At 44.8% G+C, this 17,234-nt stretch overlaps 1 protein-coding gene across 2 annotated transcripts; it reads right to left on the bottom strand.

Annotated features, from left to right (window-relative positions):
• Positions 1-334: 334 nt before the first annotated feature.
• Positions 335-16,449, bottom strand: LOC148409919 (melanopsin-A-like). 2 transcript variants are annotated; one of them, XM_088438413.1, is made up of 11 exons: positions 16,192-16,449; positions 9,078-9,214; positions 7,869-8,002; positions 6,295-6,498; positions 4,473-4,644; positions 4,232-4,393; positions 4,032-4,139; positions 3,731-3,899; positions 3,499-3,603; positions 1,843-1,920; positions 335-532 (listed from the first exon to the last, which is right to left on the bottom strand). In XM_088438413.1, exons 1-11 carry the CDS (start codon positions 16,267-16,269, stop codon positions 335-337), a joined length of 1,545 nt encoding a protein of 514 aa, XP_088294539.1. In that variant the 5' UTR covers positions 16,270-16,449. The 2 variants fall into 2 exon arrangements, 1 of the variants encoding a protein (XP_088294539.1); XR_015868314.1 differs by having other exon boundaries at positions 463-532; positions 3,705-3,899.
• Between the last annotated feature and the right edge of the window lie 785 nt (positions 16,450-17,234).

The following is a 17,234-nucleotide window of genomic DNA, read 5'->3' as shown; positions in this document are numbered from 1 at the left end:
GGTGTTTAATGCTAGTATCTTTTTCATCAATGTGCAAAAACAATAATAACCGTGAAAAAATCTGATCAGCTGATTTACGCCGATTTGAAAAGTGCTCATAGCAGCCGATTAAATCGGTTGAGCTCTACTTTGTAGTTGTTTTGTGCAAAAAAACATTTTTTTTTTGTGCCCACTACATTAAAGCCCACTACTGGTTCAGGATGTGCTGCAGTAATCGATCTCATATTAGGGCACCAGTGCATGCTGGATTTTTAAATTAGCATCGTTAGCAGTTAGCATGTTACTATTAAAAAAAAAAAAACAATTCCACACGCGCGCGTCTGTCCGAAGGCGCTCACGCCGTTTCCGAGGGCGCGTCCAGGCGGACGATGTCCAGCGACGCCTTGGCGACGGGGCTGAAGCTTTTGCTGTGGTTGCCGTGGAAACCGGGGGGGCTGTGCAGTATGGACGGGCTGGATATAGACGTGACGATGACGGCGGGCGTCGGCTTGCAGATGAGCCGCGGGGCAAATTCGTCGGCTGCTCGGCATACCTGGGAGATACGACAACGATTATTTTTTTCACTTATTATTCTTGAACGTCAAAGATACTTTTGATATGATTTTTAACAACCTTTTTCTATATTGCTATTCTCCCCCCCCCATAAACCAGAATATGCCCCCAAAACGATCAGGTTAATTGTTTTGCACGTAATTATTGCAAGCCACCACCAGATGGCGACATAGCACAACCTATCATTGATACCTAGTCAATGAAATTGGGGGAAAAAGTTATAAATATTGAATAAGATGTAGTCCAATAGGTGTGAAAAACAAAAAAAAATAATTAAATCAAGATGAAGTCAACCCATTTTTTTTTTAATTTCACAATAATATGTTCTATTAAACTCCATTAGTTTGGACTGTTTTATGATTAATAATGTGTTTGTGGAATATTCACCAGAACGCTTTATTTAGCGATAACAAAATATTTTAGGTTAGCTTCCCTCGGTAAACTCCTTCATGTTTGCGTACTCGAGGGCCGAGTTTATCCTTTAATGTGGTTTTAAAAATTCAAGGTTTTAACCGCTAAAAAATGTCAGCCGCCGGTAATGAGCTCCTTTTTTTGGAGGCACCTTCTAAAAATATCATCATAAGATTGACTGCTTGCAAAAAAAGGGACTCAACTTTTAAAGAAAAAAAAAAAAAGATTGCGTTCAATTCGATCCTCTAATATTGGCCTACGTCCACTGTAATATAGCGCCCCTAGTGGCCAAATCATGCACATCAGAAGGCGCTAGAAAGCGGTTGAATTTTTTATTAAATGAAGTTATTTATGTTTTTATAAAATGCAATATGATGAGGCGCAACTTTTCTTCAGTTAACAAGCGCGTTTCACAGCATGAAATAGAATTCGAGCGGGAGAATTGAGTTATCGCGCGCGGATCGATAATTGGCCAGCGCGCTTGCGTCGGGGGAAGACTTGCGAGCGGTCGCCGATGATCGGCGCATCGATCGGTGGCGGTGATGAACAGAGCGCCTTTTGGTGGGCACGGAACCACGAGCTCCTTTTTTCATCCATCAAAGTGGCTCCTTTCTATTTGAGGGAGGAGTGCCGTTTGATTGGACTATTTGGACAAAAGGTTGGAATTCCATTCATCGGAAAGGTCAACGTCGCTTGGATGCGGGGAGAAAAACGGCGGACGCTTAAACAGGGGGTCCAAAGTCGGACCCGGGGGGCCTTTTGCCCGTGTTTGATTTTTATTGTATAAGCCAGACATCTTGTCATGGAAATACGGGCAAAAGTCCACGCTCTCTTTATAGCTTTCAAATGTAAAAAAAAAAAAAGGGATTTGAATCTTACGCTGGCAGGAAGGTGATTCTTGGGCAAAAGGCCGAGGTCCGACATGGAGATGTCCTCGGGTTCCGTCACGCTCTGCACCTGCAAACATATTCATGTCACCGTTTTGGCGGGGGGGGGGGGCAAGTGCCAGTAACCCAGATGCGAGGCGAGATTAGCGCATAAAAACGAAAGTACGGAGAGGCGAGATTACGGATGTTCCGCTGTATTACAGATGGCGAGAGTATGAGAGGAGAATAAAATAGCGAGAGGTCAGATTGAAACATCATCAAACGTCGCCGTCTCGGTGGTCCAATAAGTGACTTTTGTGGAAAGGCGCCATGCGAGCCGCGGATTAAATCCGAAACTCACAGATTACCGGATTAGTCTTTGGACCCGGTGTAATGGAGGCCTCGGGGAACCGGGCCCTTGTGTGTGTGTGTGTGTGTGTGTGTGTTTTGGGCGAACTAAGATGATTACGCCAAGACGGAAACGCTCCATATAGCGGATGGCCCAGATCGGAAGAAGCATACGACGGGCTCGTCCGTCACAAAGTGAGAACATCGGAAATAACTGAGATGACCTCCGCCAAGGCACAGTAATTGATTGCGGTCCTTAACTAAGCCCCGAGCGCACAATCAAACACGTGATTGAAATGTGACCCAGTTGAGGAGAAGACCATTCCGTCACGAGCCGGCAGATTTTTTTTCTACTTTTGTGACTTTTGCGACTGGAAAATAGAAAAAGGCTACGCGCCACCATCTTCCTCTGATCTCGGAATCTCCTCTTGGTTTTATTATAAAGATTACGATGAATTGAGATGATCTCGGCGATGTTAACGTTTAAAAAACCAGTTCTTAAAATTAGGCACTTTGTCATCCTACCACCAGAGGGAGATGTTTCCCACATGTTTGCATGACAAAAGCATCTGCTTTTCTCACCCTAATATATTATTTAGCAGCGTTTCTCACCCGATTCCTAATATATACAGTTGACATACAATTGGAATTTGAAATGACCAAAAATGACATTTTGACTGCTTTATTTATTTTAGCTTATTGAAGTATTGCTTATATACTGCTTGTTTAAACAAACAAAGGGGCGATAAATAAACATGTTTGATGAATAATCGTGATCGATATTGACCAAAATAACGGTGATTATTATTTTGAACATAATCGTGCGGCCCTAACATATATACGATTATTCCATCACACACAAAAAAAAAAACGCTTTTAATTGCGGCCCGGAGGCAACAGCAGTTCCTGCTTGTTGTTGCTTGGGGGCATTTTCCCAGCAAATGCATGCTCAGTTGGATTCGGGTCAGGTTATCGGACATGGCTGTTGCATAATATTCCACTTGGTTGCCTTCGGAAAACTCCGCGGCTGCTTTCGCGGTACGCTTCGGGTCGATGTCCATCTGCGCCGTGAAGAGCTGTCCGATGAGCGCTGAAGCATTTGGCGAAATATGGGCAGCTGCTTTTGTCAGAAACGTTTGAACCTGACTGTTTTTTGTTGTGAGTTGACTGCTGACATATATATATATATATATATATATATATATATATATATATATATATATATATATATATATATATATATATATATATATATATATATATATATATATATATATATATATATATATATATATATATCGGTGTTATTTGTGGCAGTTACCTTCAACTTCTGGCTGGAACGTCGCGCGTGTTTGACATCGCAGGACACCTGATGATTGACAGGCGCGCGCAAGACGCTGTCGTCATCCACGTCCGAAAAGCGGGCCTGGGGGGGAAAGGTCACGGCCGATCACGCGGCGGCCAACCGGGAAGGGGCGGGAGGGGGGAGCGGGAGGCGGGGAGGTCGCGGGTACGACGCGGACATACCATAAGGGGGCCCGAGCGACACTCACTGATTCGCTGTCCGACTGCGAGGGGGGCTTGTAGTGGCGGTTGCTCTCGGAGTGGCTGGTGATGGTGGAGCGGCGAGTGGTGGATTGGAAGCTGCTGCTGCTGAAGCGGTCGCGCACGCGCACGCACAGCAGCGCGCCCAGGTAGGGCACGTAGCGGCTGATGGCCGACCTGGACGACCGCACGCGCAAAATTTTCAGCTAGCGCTAACATTTTATGGCAGTGCGCCGTTGAGCTCGCATCTCCAAAACCACTCCCACCCACCAAAATCCGAGTGGACACACCTCCACGTGCGCGCCCTACCTGTACTTAGGGTGCGTGATCGCGTAGATGATGGGGTTGTGGATGGCCGACGCTTTGGCGATCACCGCCGGGACGGAGTTCATGTACGGGGTCAGCAGGTCCGCGTACCTGAATAAAACGGACGAAGAAGACAGAGGTTACCCGGGAGAAGATGTTGGAAAGAAGAAAGTGAAAATGAAGGGCGTTGCCCTCGCGCCTACCCGGCGAAAGCGGTGAGCGCCGTGCAGGAGTAAGGCGCCCAGGAGATGATGAAGAGCAGGATAACAATCAGCGCGATCTTGGCCATCTTCCACTCGCTCTTCATCTTGTGGAACCTCTTGGCCGACTCCCTGGTGCCCTGGCAGTTGATCTTCTCAAAGGCCCTGTCCAGCGTTTTAGCTTCAGCGAACTTCAGTACCCTACTCGGTCCCGCTACCATTTGTCATAAGGAGTTATACTGACTGGGTGGTGTTCCGGATGGCCCTGAAGATGCCGCAGTAGCAGAGGATGATGACGAACAGCGGGATGAAGAAGACGAAAGTGAAAAGCAGCATGGTGTAGGAGCGCACGGTCGGCGTGAACGTCATGTAGTCCCACGAGCAGGATGTCATGAGACCCTCGGGGACATAAGCGCCTGCAACAAAACGTTTTTGAGGGATGTCAAGCGCGGTTACCAAACAGCACTGCTGGAAAAAAGTGTGGGGTTCCCCAAAGCTCTATCCTGGGTCCCCTTACTGTCTGGATAGTACTCTTACATTGCATAATACAAAGAAAACTGCTGCGTTCTGATTTTTTTTTTTTAATAGTTTCTTATACATCAGATAGTACTTTCCACAAATCATCTTTGTTTTGTTGACGTTCTCTTTAGCGCAGTGGATGCATAATGTGACCCCAGCCACTACTGTAGCTTCTATTCTATGTGCCTTATAACTTAGTGCGCTTCGGACATGAAAAAAGTTTTAAAATAGGACATTCGTTGAAGGTGGGCCTCATAATCTGGTGCTCCTTATGTGCGGAAAATAGGGAAAAAATCATTCCCTCCATTACAGATCGTAAAAATAAATAAACAAACACACATAAACAAGTAAAAAGTGCTTTTGCACTTGGACAGTAGATTTTTTGAGTGCTTTGACTTTACGCATTCTTTTGAAAGCATTGATTGAACTACTCGCTTTCAGTACATTTACGTAACTATTCCACAAACTTACAGAAACACGTCTTTGCTTCAAGTTAGTCCTTGTCTTCTTGAGGACGTCGGTTCCCCTCAAGTCATAACAAGTAGCTCTATTTTCAGCTTCTAGATAGTCTGACACGGCAAACTATTGTGCATTAGATGTTCCGTATAGACTTCCAACAAGTCATAACATTTCTAAGTATTTAAATGAATAAATAATTCTTTGTTGGTTCTTAGTATTTAGTTCAAACTAAATTTGGTGATCCAGAAGGCTCTGTGCTTGGTTCCCAGTTTTGGTCTGTATACTAGCGATGGAAAAATGAAGCCTCCTGAAGCGTGTGTTATATTATTTATTCTATATATTATTTACTCCGGTGCTCTTGGCTTGTGCAATTGGAATGTATACTGTGCGTCTAAACTGGTGCTTCTCAAACAGTGGGGCGGGCCCCCTTGGGGGGGGGGCGTGGACGACCCCAGGGGAAAAGCTTTATTTTTCTCATGTGAAGTGTAATGGCAATAAAATGAGAATTTCCATCTTTTTTTTTTTTTTTTTTAAGTTTCAGGCATTGTGATACACATGGTAATTTTTCTTCCGTTTTAGACTAAGCTGTAAGCACTGGTCTAAACAAAGAGTGCCATCTAGAGGAGAAAAAAATACGGCAAGTGCTTCACGAGGCTTCGTTTTCCCATCACTACTGTATACTACATCTTTTTGCATAACGCACAGGAAATTAAAAGTTATTTTTTTTTCGTGGCTTATTTTTGCTCACCACCGTTCAAAATTCCGCCGCCGGCTTGATTGCCTTTATTACCGGCAATTATGGGAATTATTCGACGCGTTTTGCGAGCATTATTAAACATCTCTTTTATTGTGCTCGCGTTTTAGTGCCATCTGCAGAGAAAATCGGAGGGGGAGAAAAAAAAAAAAAAAAGAGCAATTTTCACCAACTCGGTGTGGGTGTCGGACAGCCTGTAGCGTTAAGCGACCTCGGGGGAAAAAAAACAGGCGAGGGCGCCAAGTCGGGTGAACCCTCCAGGTGCGATATCATCTAATTGCTTCTGCGCTCGCGACTGACGTGTCGACGCCCGGCGAAGCCCATCGGCACTCACTCCAGCCGAAGAAGGGCGGCAAGCTCCAGCCCGCGGAGTAGAGCCAGGCCGCCGCCACGATGCTCAGCGCTTTCTTGCGGGACATGGCCCCCAGCGAGGCCAGGGGCCGCGTGATCACCACGTAGCGATCCACCGCGATCACCATCAGCGTCATCATGCTGCAGATTCCGAAGAGGGCGCCGCAGAAGGCGTACAGCTCGCAGCCTGCGCGCCGGCCGACAAACCAGAGAAGAGGAAGTGAAAGGCGGCTTTTCTCACGGCCGCTGAAATATCCAAAGCGGATGATGTATTCATAGGTTATGTATCGATATAGAAACATTTGAATAAATCTGTATCCTTTTAAACATTAACACAAGAAAAACAATTAAAATCAACCCTTATTTCAACTTGATTTCAATATTTACTTTTCAAGCTTTAATAAACGCCATGCGGTCGTTCGCCCTCTAGGGGGCGGTAAAGACGACTATCATTTCGCTAAATATCTATTATGCGCCAATACTACTGATTTAGTTCTAATGTTTACACCTCACACACACGCAGTCTCACCTCGGGTGTGTGTGCGCGCGTTGCAACATCCCGATGGTGTCTAACGGAAGCCAGATTGGCAAATTGGCATTTTTGACGGAAACGAGCGACTCGGTCCCGAGGCGGCCAAAGTTTTGCGTGCGCTTGGGGCTAAGCGATAACTTCCAAATTGACTCGCGTTTCATGGCAAGTCAGCACACTTTTCCACCACGCTGAATCCAAACACACAAAACAAATGGCTGACGATTTAGCACGTTCCACCTGCCTACTTTGCCCGCGTCAAATTTTGCGTCAGGCAAATTTCCCGATGTCGACTTCGGCGGGCGAACTCATAAAATGGTGACTTTGCAGAAAGATGTGAGGCAACATGGGGCCCAAATAAATGCTCCTCGCAGTCAGGAGTTAAAAAAGAAATCAATAAAAAGACGGAGATGGGTCCTCACTTTGATGGCTCGCAAAGATAGCTAAAAGAAACCCGCATGACTTTAACGATCCTTTTCTGTCATAAAAACGACGACATAAACTTGAAGCGGCCACCCGCCGCGGGGGAAACTTTGACTGCGGAGGAAAAGTGGACAACAGCGGCACGCAAAAATGATGTCACATATAATAATACACACATTTTAACCCTGTAATTTACTCAGAGTAAACAATGAAAGTATACTATTTGCAGCTTATGTTTTTTAAGACCTTTTAAGTCCTAATTTGGTGTCCCAAGCAGCCTAACATCCTGTTAATAATCGGTAATAACTGGTAATTATTGTGAAATTTTTGTGAAAAAAGCGCGTCTTATATTTGGGGAATTAGGCTATATATTTGATTTTCTCGATTTTCCCGGCGGCGAGGACGGCTCATCATCACGAAGGTCAGGACAACTCCTGAAGGAAAACACGCTAGCTGCCGGCTATCGGCGTTTGATCGGCGGCTCGTCTCTATCTCGCGCCCGGACGCGCGGCGCGGCGTGAGGGAACGGAGCCCGGAGCGCGCCCGTGACGCCGCCGGAATGTTAACGGCGCCGTGCAAGGCGGGCGGGAACGGCCCCCCCTTACCCGTCTTGCCGAAGATCCACCTCTTGTGCATGCTGCTGATGAAGAAGACGGGCGCCTGCGTCAAACACATGAAGAAGTCGGTGATGGCCAGGTTGATGATGAAGATGTTGGACGGCGTCCGCAGGCTTCGGCTTCTGGGGGCAGATGAGGCCTTCCTTAGCTTACCCGCTTGAAATATTTCAAACAAAAGCGACCGTTCATCGATCGAGATCGATGATTCGATGGAGATTCGTCGCTTTTGCACTCTTAGGGCTGGAACCTTCATGTAACTCAGGGACTTCAGAAGCAAATAAAAAGAGAGGGTTCGGAGAGACCGCTTCAGGATGCGGCGGAATTGTATTTGTGCAGTCCTTCTCCGTTCTCCTCATGCATGAGCAGAAACGAAGGCCTTTTCTGCTTTGTTGATCGTTTTTTACAAATGTCTATTAGGAGAACCTGAAATTGTCCAAATACTACTCTGTTTATGTGTACCTACTGGTCCTAAAAGTGGCTTATTACAGTTGAATCCAAATCAAACTTTTGCAAATGTGTGATTTTGATTTGAAAAGAAATGATCAACATATTTGTCAAAAGCTGTAACTGAATCTTAATGAAGTTATATTTCTCCACCGTTCCAACTGAAAACCATTTTTTCAATAAGCCAATGAAAATTTAAGCCTGTTTTTTTTTTCCCCAAATCCGATTGACCGATGAATCAACAACATAATTGACACGTTACTCGAATATTATAGTAATTGTCAGTTGCGGCCCTAAACTAAAACGCATAAAAAGAAAACAAAGAAAAATAAATGCAATTAAAATAATCGAAATGAGCAAGTATAAAATGTGAATGCAAATTAAATGATCCAAGTGTCAAAGTAAGAAATTACTTTGGTAATATTTAATCATTTACTTTACCCAGTACAGTACTTGAATACCTGACTACATAATGAATGACTTCCTTCTAAACAACCTAAAGTATTGAATTTCTTTCATACACTATTTTCATACACTATTTTTAATTTTAGACCCCTCCTGATGAAAGACACTTGAAAAAAAAGACATTTATAAAAAAAGTGCCTGTCTTGACTTAAAAAAGAAAAAAAAAAAAGTACAAAAAAGTAAGTAAAAAAAAGTAACTGGATGTGGAAAAATGAGATCGACCCAGGGAAAAAAAAAAAACGAAAAAAAAGTCAAGTGAAACGAATACAACGGGCAAAGGTCACGTACCTGCAGAAGGCGTATATGACCAGAAAGTTTCCCAGGATGCCCGTGATGCCCACCACCAGGATAACCACCCCGATGGTGTAGTGCGCGTGGTCGGGGACGTCCACGGTCGGGAAGGGCTGGCCGGGAGCCGCGCCGCCCTGCCGGCAAAAGCGCAGAGGAAAAAAAGGGACATCAATCCAAATTACAATCAAAGAGCGCTCGCGCGGCGAAACGGCCCCCGCTGTTTAACGCTGGCATAAACATCTTGGGTGCCGCATCTAATTGCGCTCGCAAACGGGAGCTCCGGCGCTCGTTAAACTGCGTGCGGTGGCTCTTTCCCGGCTTCCTTCGAAAACAGCGAAAACGGATTTGCCGGCTTAAAGACCCCATCGAGGGAATTCACACATTTGTCTTCAAATACTTTGTATACGTTTCACGCCGCGATTGCTATATAGAAAAAAAAAAAAGACGTCGTGTACGTCGTTTGCAAAAGCGCTATGGCGAAATGCTAGCTAGCCGATAGCCAAAACCGAGTTTCAAGGGGAAATTTTAAAGCGTTACACGATTGAATTTTTGTAATTGAAGTTATTCAAATATGCTAGTGTGGTTCAAAACTTGAAATAAAAAATTGGAAATAATTTGATGAGTTTGACATTTAAAAACAACAACAAAAATCAGCTAAATTGTGAAATTGAGGTTTTGCACGGGTGGCCGAATGTTAAGTTTACGTTAAAACGAAAATAAAAGTCGTTGAAATCAAAATCGCCTTTATTGCCCTCTGAACATTTTTTAATTAATTAATTCATTCATTAATTAATTAATTAATTCTTGAATCTGTTTTGTATAGTTTAGTGCTATCTAGTGGTGGACAAAAAAAAAAAAAAATCCTATATTTTCACTCATTTAGTGCCAGGGACGTATTTTCACGTTTTTTAAGAGTCCGAACATTTAATTCAAGATACTTGAGTACATAAATTTCCAGATACATTTAGATAGACGGATCAATATAAATGCATTAGATCAATACTTTCTCTATATATTTTTTGTATACAATCGTAGTCTTAGCAATTGCGAATATTTCATAGTGCTCATGCTTCAAGATGCGCCATTCTCTTAGTTCACCACTAGATGGCCCTAAATTTTACACACTCTCCTTTTGAATAGCTGTCGGGTTTATTGCCTCCGCCCTCCATAAACACACAAAAAAAAAATTGCAATTTAATTTTTAGGCCCTACTTCTGGATGGCGTGTGACTATTTTGTTGCAAAAAAAGAAAAGGCAATACAAAAAAAATAACATTAACAAAAAAAAATCAAATGAACCGAAGATGGAAACAAAAACGCACGTTTATAAAAAACGAAAACCCGAACATAAAAAAGCCAAAGACAAGCAAAGGGGCCCACTTTTCTATCATAGCGTCCCTTATAAAAAGTGCACACGCGCAGTCTCAATTTCATTAGGCGACAATAATGCAATATGGAGCGTAACGACAAATGACAAAAAGGAAGTTGTAATGATGGCGGGGGCCTCGTCTGACTTGACTGTTGCCATGGAGAAGACTTTTATCTGAGTCACCCAATCATGACAAGGCTGGAAACAAACAGACGTACGGCACCCTCGCCTTTGCTTGACATTGAAATCGGCAAGTCCCCGAGGAGTCGTAGCAAACGTGGCGCCGCGGCCGACCAAAGTCAACAAACGCGCGGACCATCTGAGGCGGGACGCTCCTTCGTTCGGATGGCGGCCGCGTTGCCTTAATTGTTGCCGATTGTTCTCGGCGCCGCGGTCGACGATGAGAATTGAAGAGTCGGGCCATAGGCGCCACATCGTTTATTTACACGCGCGACGTAAGATACGTCCCATTAATGTAACGAGCGCCTATACGAGAGCTGTACGCCGACAGAGAAATAACAAGGTTCTGGTTTGGAGAGGTGTTTTCGCCGGGGGCCGCGGTCCACCCGTGCAACGGCGAGTGCTGAAATATTTTCCCCGCAATGAGTCATAATGGATGGATTGATCCCAAAGGCAATCACACGCCATTGGTCAAGCACTCTATGACGCGCAGAAAATGAACAATTATCACAAGCGCTCGTGAAAGCGGTACATATTGACGGCGGGACAAAAAAAAAAAAAGATGACTGAGAACGCGTTGTTGCGAGTGCTCCCTCTAATGGTGTATGAAGGAATCACTGACCTATTTAGGGACCATTGTTTTGCTACTTTGTATTTTTTCTTTGAAAAATTGGGAGATTCGGGGACTTGGATGAAAACTCGACCTGAAATGCACACTCATCCAACCTGGTAAAAATAGTGATATATTCACGGCTCAGTAGCGCCCCCTACCATAATTTAAAAAAAAAAAAAAAAACAGGCCAGGGGTCGGAAACCTTTAGCATTCAAAAAGCCATTTTGACCCGGTTTCCAGAGACAAGAGAAAACCGGGAGCCGCAAACACTTCATGACACCAGAAACGAAAATGTTAACATAATATAAATATTTACATGGAAGAAATTCTTACAATAATTATGGTAACGGGGCGAGCAGGAGGGTGGAAGCGGAGTTGGGTGTTAGCAGTTAAGAGTTGCTTCCAACAACTTTTGTTAACCAAGGCTGTACCGCGTTATTTTCATGAAAAGAAGCAAGCAGACTGAACCAACGTCTGAATTCATCCGCGTTCAAAAACAGAGGCGCAAAAATGAGATTTCTTCTGTGTTAAGAATTCTTCAAGTGCTACGGTTTGTACCGTTGACTAACCCGTCTTACTTCGTTTTGAAATATCTGCTTTTATCTGGATCGCCGCGCTATATTTCCCGTTTACGCTCGCCGTCCGTCGTTTAGCGGTGTTTGTGTTTCAAGGAAAAAAAAAAACCTCAAGAAAGAAGGAAGGAAAAAAGGAGCGATAATAAGCGCATGTGTACTGTGTATATAATGAGATATTGATTGCGGCCATGCAGCGCGACCGTCGTGCTGTAAAGAAGTCGCCAAAGCTAACAAGCTACTTGTTAGCTTTTCTTCAGCGACCAATCAACAGCGGGTCATCGACCGGACGACCAGCTTGCTCCAACGAATGCTCCATTAACATTTCTATCCGGTCCAGCGCGTGCTTAAGAAGCTCTTTTATTTTTGGAGAAGTATCAAAAGGAACCCGACGCTCGAAAAAAAAAATAAAATAAAAGCGATCGGTATCCCCGTAAGGCGGCCTACGCGTCCGACGTTATTAATCAAGCCTCTTGTCCCGCGCGTCACATCCGAGCGGCTACTCAGACGCGGTTTGTTTGACGGCAAGCGCGCCCGCGCAATGCTAATCATCCGGCGCCGGCAGCGCTACGTACACACGCCTACGCGCACATTCCATCACTGTCTCTCTCTTTCGCAAACGTGCACGCGCTTGTGTGTGTTTTTTTTTTATTATTCCGCGGCAGCGCCTGGAGATGCGCAGAAAAGAAAAATCTCGCTCGCTACGCTTAACAACAAAAGAGGTTGAATCCTTGAATCGGTCCACACGCACACACACACACAAAAAAGCAATGAATCAAACAGCTGTTGAACCGGTAAATCACCTTGACCAAAGGTGTCACAAACCAAAACAAAAGCTGAGTCACTTGACGAAAATCTAATCAGTCAAAAAGACTTCAAATTTGAGCTCCCGCAAGTCAAACGAAGATGTTTAGCCACCAAACCCTTGTGGCACTTGACCAGAAATGTCATAAATCTCCAAAAAAAAAGAAAAAAGTTGCATCCTCTAAATCACAGGTGTCAAACTTCAGTCCTCGAGGGCCGGTATGTTTTCAAACTTTTTCTCTTGATTCAAATGATAAGAATCGTTTTCAAGGTCCGACAAAAGGCAAATCATTTGAATCTGGTGTGTTGGGGAGAGAAAACTAGGAAACATGCAAGATACCGGCCCTCGCGGACTGGAGTTCCACACCTATGCTTTAAACCCTCTAAATGTTCCTCATCCAATGTCATAAAATTGCTCCTCGAATCTCTCCAATAAAAATGTCATAAATCACATAAAAATGTCATAAATCACAAGGAAATCTGGTGAAATTCACGTCAATGATTGATCTCGCTTGAAATCGCTTTCACGTGAAATGTCAAATGATGCCCCAGGAAATAAAAAAAATCATTTTACGATGACGTTATGGTCTCAAATGAAGGCGTAAACTCAAACGACATGCCGATAACGACAGGCTTGGCGAATGTTAAATCATTTTTGAATACACTAAGCCGAGAGTTGATCATATCTTGTTGATGCATATGACAACGAATCATCCGACTAAAAGATATGAAATGAAAACGAGACACTGTTTTGAGCTCAAAGCGAAGATCTTGATCTTTCACCGATGAATGACAATCACGGATCCCGACAGACGTGCGTCTTTAAAAAAACGTCATAAATCATTCAAAGGGTGTTAGATCTCATTTGTGGCATTATTAAAATTGCGAAAACAACATTTGTAAAGCAATTATACCATGAGAATAAAACCGGGGAACGCTCGGAAGCGCTCGGGCAGGAATGTCATAAATCACAACAAAAGACTGAGCGATTTTAGACCACCTTCAAGCCAAGGTGAATACAAACAAGGGAAGGTATGAGAAAAACCGACGTATGGAGTGGATTATTTATGTCTGAAAGCAAAGCCCAAAGTCATAAATCTCTCCTAAATGTTTCTTCTCATTAAACTGCAAAGGTGCGGCCCTCCATCCCTCCAAATTGAAAACCCGGCGATAGTACGTGACCCCTCGGGGGTCCCCACTTTTGGATCCCGACTTTCCACCGTGACAGCGCTCACTCACTGACTCTATTATGCGGAGCAGCTTGCTTCCTGGCAGGGAGAGAGAGAGAGAGAGAGAGAAAAAAAAAGAGGACTTTCCTCCGGGGTGAGACAGAGAAGGAGGGGATGTGGGGGTGTGAAGAGAGGGGCTCGGATTCTTTTTGGAGTCACAGAGCAAAACATCCGCCCTGCTGCTTACTTCCACGCACTTTCACCTCGGCTTTTCTGTCACACGGTAAATAAAGCCGATTGGCTTGAGCGCGATGCTTGGGGAACATAAAACACACACTCACAAATATATATATATATATTATATATATATATTATATATATATATTATATATATATATATATATATATATATATATATATATATATATATATATATATATATATATATATGCATTTTTAGGAGGCAAGGCTTATGAGGCCAAAACTGAAACTGAGATGGATATATTGTAATTCTACGCAAAATTCCCGTTAATATGATATATAATACATGGCGGTAGTTCTGGAATTCGCAAGTTCTGAGGGAAAACCCGTTCGCCACATTCATCTTTGGCTGCTGCATATCGTGTGGACTAATCCCTTCTTTTAATACACTTTGATGACAATCTGAACCGTTTGGCTGCTGGGAAATGAAAGTTGAGATGTTAAGGAGGTTCTTTTTGTACAGATCTCCAAACCGGCATCTGTCAAATTACTCAAAACTAATCTCCATGACGTAAGCCTGCTTTTGTTCTATCTATCTATCTATCTATCCATCCATCCATCCATCCATCCATCCATAATCTATCCATCCATCTATCCATCCATCCATCCATCCATCCATCCATCCATCCATGTCTTATCATGTCTTTGTTGTAGGCGAGGTCCTCCTGCCACGACAGGGGGGCGGGGTCACCGGCCGCGCACCCGACGACCACCGTCATCAAGGCCTTACTTAAGGCGGCTGGCGCAGGAGGACAATCGGCGGGTTATTCCACGAGCCGCTCCTCAGTGAAGCCTGTGATTCCCAGCGGTTTTTCAAGGGAATCTTCTGGCCGCTCTCCTCCTCCGATGCCAAGCAGATCTCCTCCCAACTGTTCTCCTGATCAGCCGTGGGTTTTTGTGGCCAAGTTGGCGGCGAGACGTTATAGACTTCGTTTCTGCCCGCTCTGTGCGTGCCCGAGGGAAATCCTCCCGCCGACCTCCTGCCGCCGCCCATCCCGTCCGGACCTATGCCCACGACTCAAACATTTCCGCGTCTACAGGCAAGTCTCCCTTCCACATCTTCCCCTCTCGGGAAAAGGAAGTGTCAGTTCCTTCCATCCAGTGCCACCTAAGGAGGTCCCGAAAGGTGCGGAAGGACACCGGGGCAGCGTTAGCGAAACCGACTACTGGCTAATCGGCGGGGAATGGAGGCCCCGGACTACCAACCGGGACAAGAGGTGTGGTGGTCCACTCGGGATCTGAACCTGGCCGTGTCGTCCAGGAAGTTGGTCGGACCGTTCAAAACTGACTCTGTGGTCAACCCCGCCGCTGTCAGGTTGGTCCATGAAAGTCCACCCCGTGTTTCATGTCTCTCTCCTCAAGCCTGTTGCCTCCAGTCGTCTGTGCCCTCCCTCCGTGGCGGTCCGTAGTTTTTGACTGTCGTCCTGCTGACGTCGTCCCCCCGTGCCGGACTACCTGACCGTTTGGACCCGTTAGGTCTCTCTTTTTGTTGCACTTTTTCCCCACGCTTGCCGATTTTTGTTAATAAAGCCCTTGGAGCTACACCCTTGTGTGTCGTGTCGGGGTCCTCAACCCACTCGGGTCTCGGGGTCATTCTTAACACCATCCATCCATCCATCCATCCATCCATCCACTTCATACTTTAGGACTTGAGATTTCAATACGGTTGCTGCAGTGCATTTTTATTTTCAAATTAAGAGTAAATTGATTGGAACATATTTATTTATTCACTGCACATATAAGCACTTTTCAGATATCTGTCTGTCAATGGTATCTTTCTATATTATATATCTACTTACGGTCAATGTTTTTCAAATTAAGAGCAAATTGATTGGAACCTTTTTTATGTATTTATTTTATTTATTGAACATATACGCAAATTTCAGGTATATCTATCTATCTATCGATCTATATATACATATATATAGATATACATGTTTTTTTTTGCAACATGCCAACACCCGTCAGGGCTCGCACCACTAGAAGAGAAACAAGTCACTGCATCCATTGTGAATGACAGCAGAGGATGATGAATGGATGGATTTTGTCGTTCATTCATTCGCGATGACTTGCAAGTGTGAATTTATGAATGGAAAAAAAAAAAGAAAAAGAATGGCCCTCGTCCGTCCGTCGTTTCTACTCACGGCTGTGGCGAGCGGGACCATGAGCCGGTGCGACGGAGCGACGGAGCTCCCGTTCCACGGAGGGTCCGGCGTGGGCATGCCGGGGCCGATCGGCAGCCGGGAGTCCGTTCCTCCGCTCCGCTCCGATCCGCTCCGCTCCGCTCCGATCGCACGCTCACATGTGCGTAAAAGTCGACGCTGAGGACGACGGCGACGCCGGCGCTACGCGTTCATAGTGAGCGCGCGGGAGCGGAGTCCGAGCGTGTCTGCATGGGCTGATGTTGGGGGCGGGCTGAGGGTGAGGGGGTGGGGGGAGCGCGAGGGATGGAGCTGCGCCTCTTGCGCGCTCTCTCCTTTTTCTTTTTTTGCGCTGTTTTCGGAACTGAGCGGCGTCCGATCCCGGAGATTTCTCGGCAGTGTGTCAGTAGGTCTGCTGCCGTTTTGCTTTCTTGGGTTCCTTCCTATCGGTGATCTCCGTCGCGACGCGTCACGCGGCGCAATCTGGGATTGTTGATAGATTGGAAAAAAAAAATCTATCTATCTCTCTATCTATCTATTTCTAACATTTTGATGTTAATAAACAAAAATTATTGCTGTAATGGTATCAGTACTGTTTTCCTTTTCAAATTAAGCGATAATTGATTGGAAAATGAACGTATTGGTAAATTGTGTATTAATTCGCCCAAAATTCTTTGCTTTTATTTTGCTCAATTTTGCTTTATACAGACGCACTTGGCTATTTGTCAATATTCCGGCGGATGAGCCGGAAACGGGGCGTGACCGATTAATCATTCTGCCGAGTGAATCGTCTCGTTACGGCGGTTCAAACGTAATCGGCGAAATGGCCGATATCTGCCGATTAACTTTTAACTACGAATCTCCGGGTAGCGAAAGCGTTGGAAAAAAAAACAACTTAAAAGACTGCTTTTTCGATTAAACGAGTCCATGTTTTTACAGAAAAAAAAAAGTGCCAAACTGCGACCTGATTTGCTACTTGACTGTTTACATAAGTCCCCGTTGCTCAATTTCCACCAATAATATGCGGCTAAAGCTGCCAAGTACCG

Source organism: Hippichthys cyanospilos, chromosome 17, assembly GCF_059441005.1.
Source record: "Hippichthys cyanospilos isolate Australia breed blue-spotted pipefish chromosome 17, RoL_Hcya_1.0, whole genome shotgun sequence".
Taxonomy (NCBI): Eukaryota; Metazoa; Chordata; class Actinopteri; order Syngnathiformes; family Syngnathidae; genus Hippichthys; species Hippichthys cyanospilos.
Note: the sequence above shows the minus strand (reverse complement) of the source record. Positions and strands in the feature narration are given on the sequence as shown.

Bases quoted from the DNA above. Each gene is read 5' to 3' on its own strand.
- LOC148409919 (XM_088438413.1), bottom strand. From the start codon at position 16,269: ATGCCCACGCCGGACCCTCCGTGGAACGGGAGCTCCGTCGCTCCGTCG. The intron at 9,215-16,191 runs GTGAGTAGAAAC...TTTTGCCGGCAG, and splicing joins TGGTCCCGCTCGCCACAGCC to GGCGGCGCGGCTCCCGGCCA. The intron at 533-1,842 runs GTAAGATTCAAA...CGTATCTCCCAG, and splicing joins AGAATCACCTTCCTGCCAGC to GTATGCCGAGCAGCCGACGA.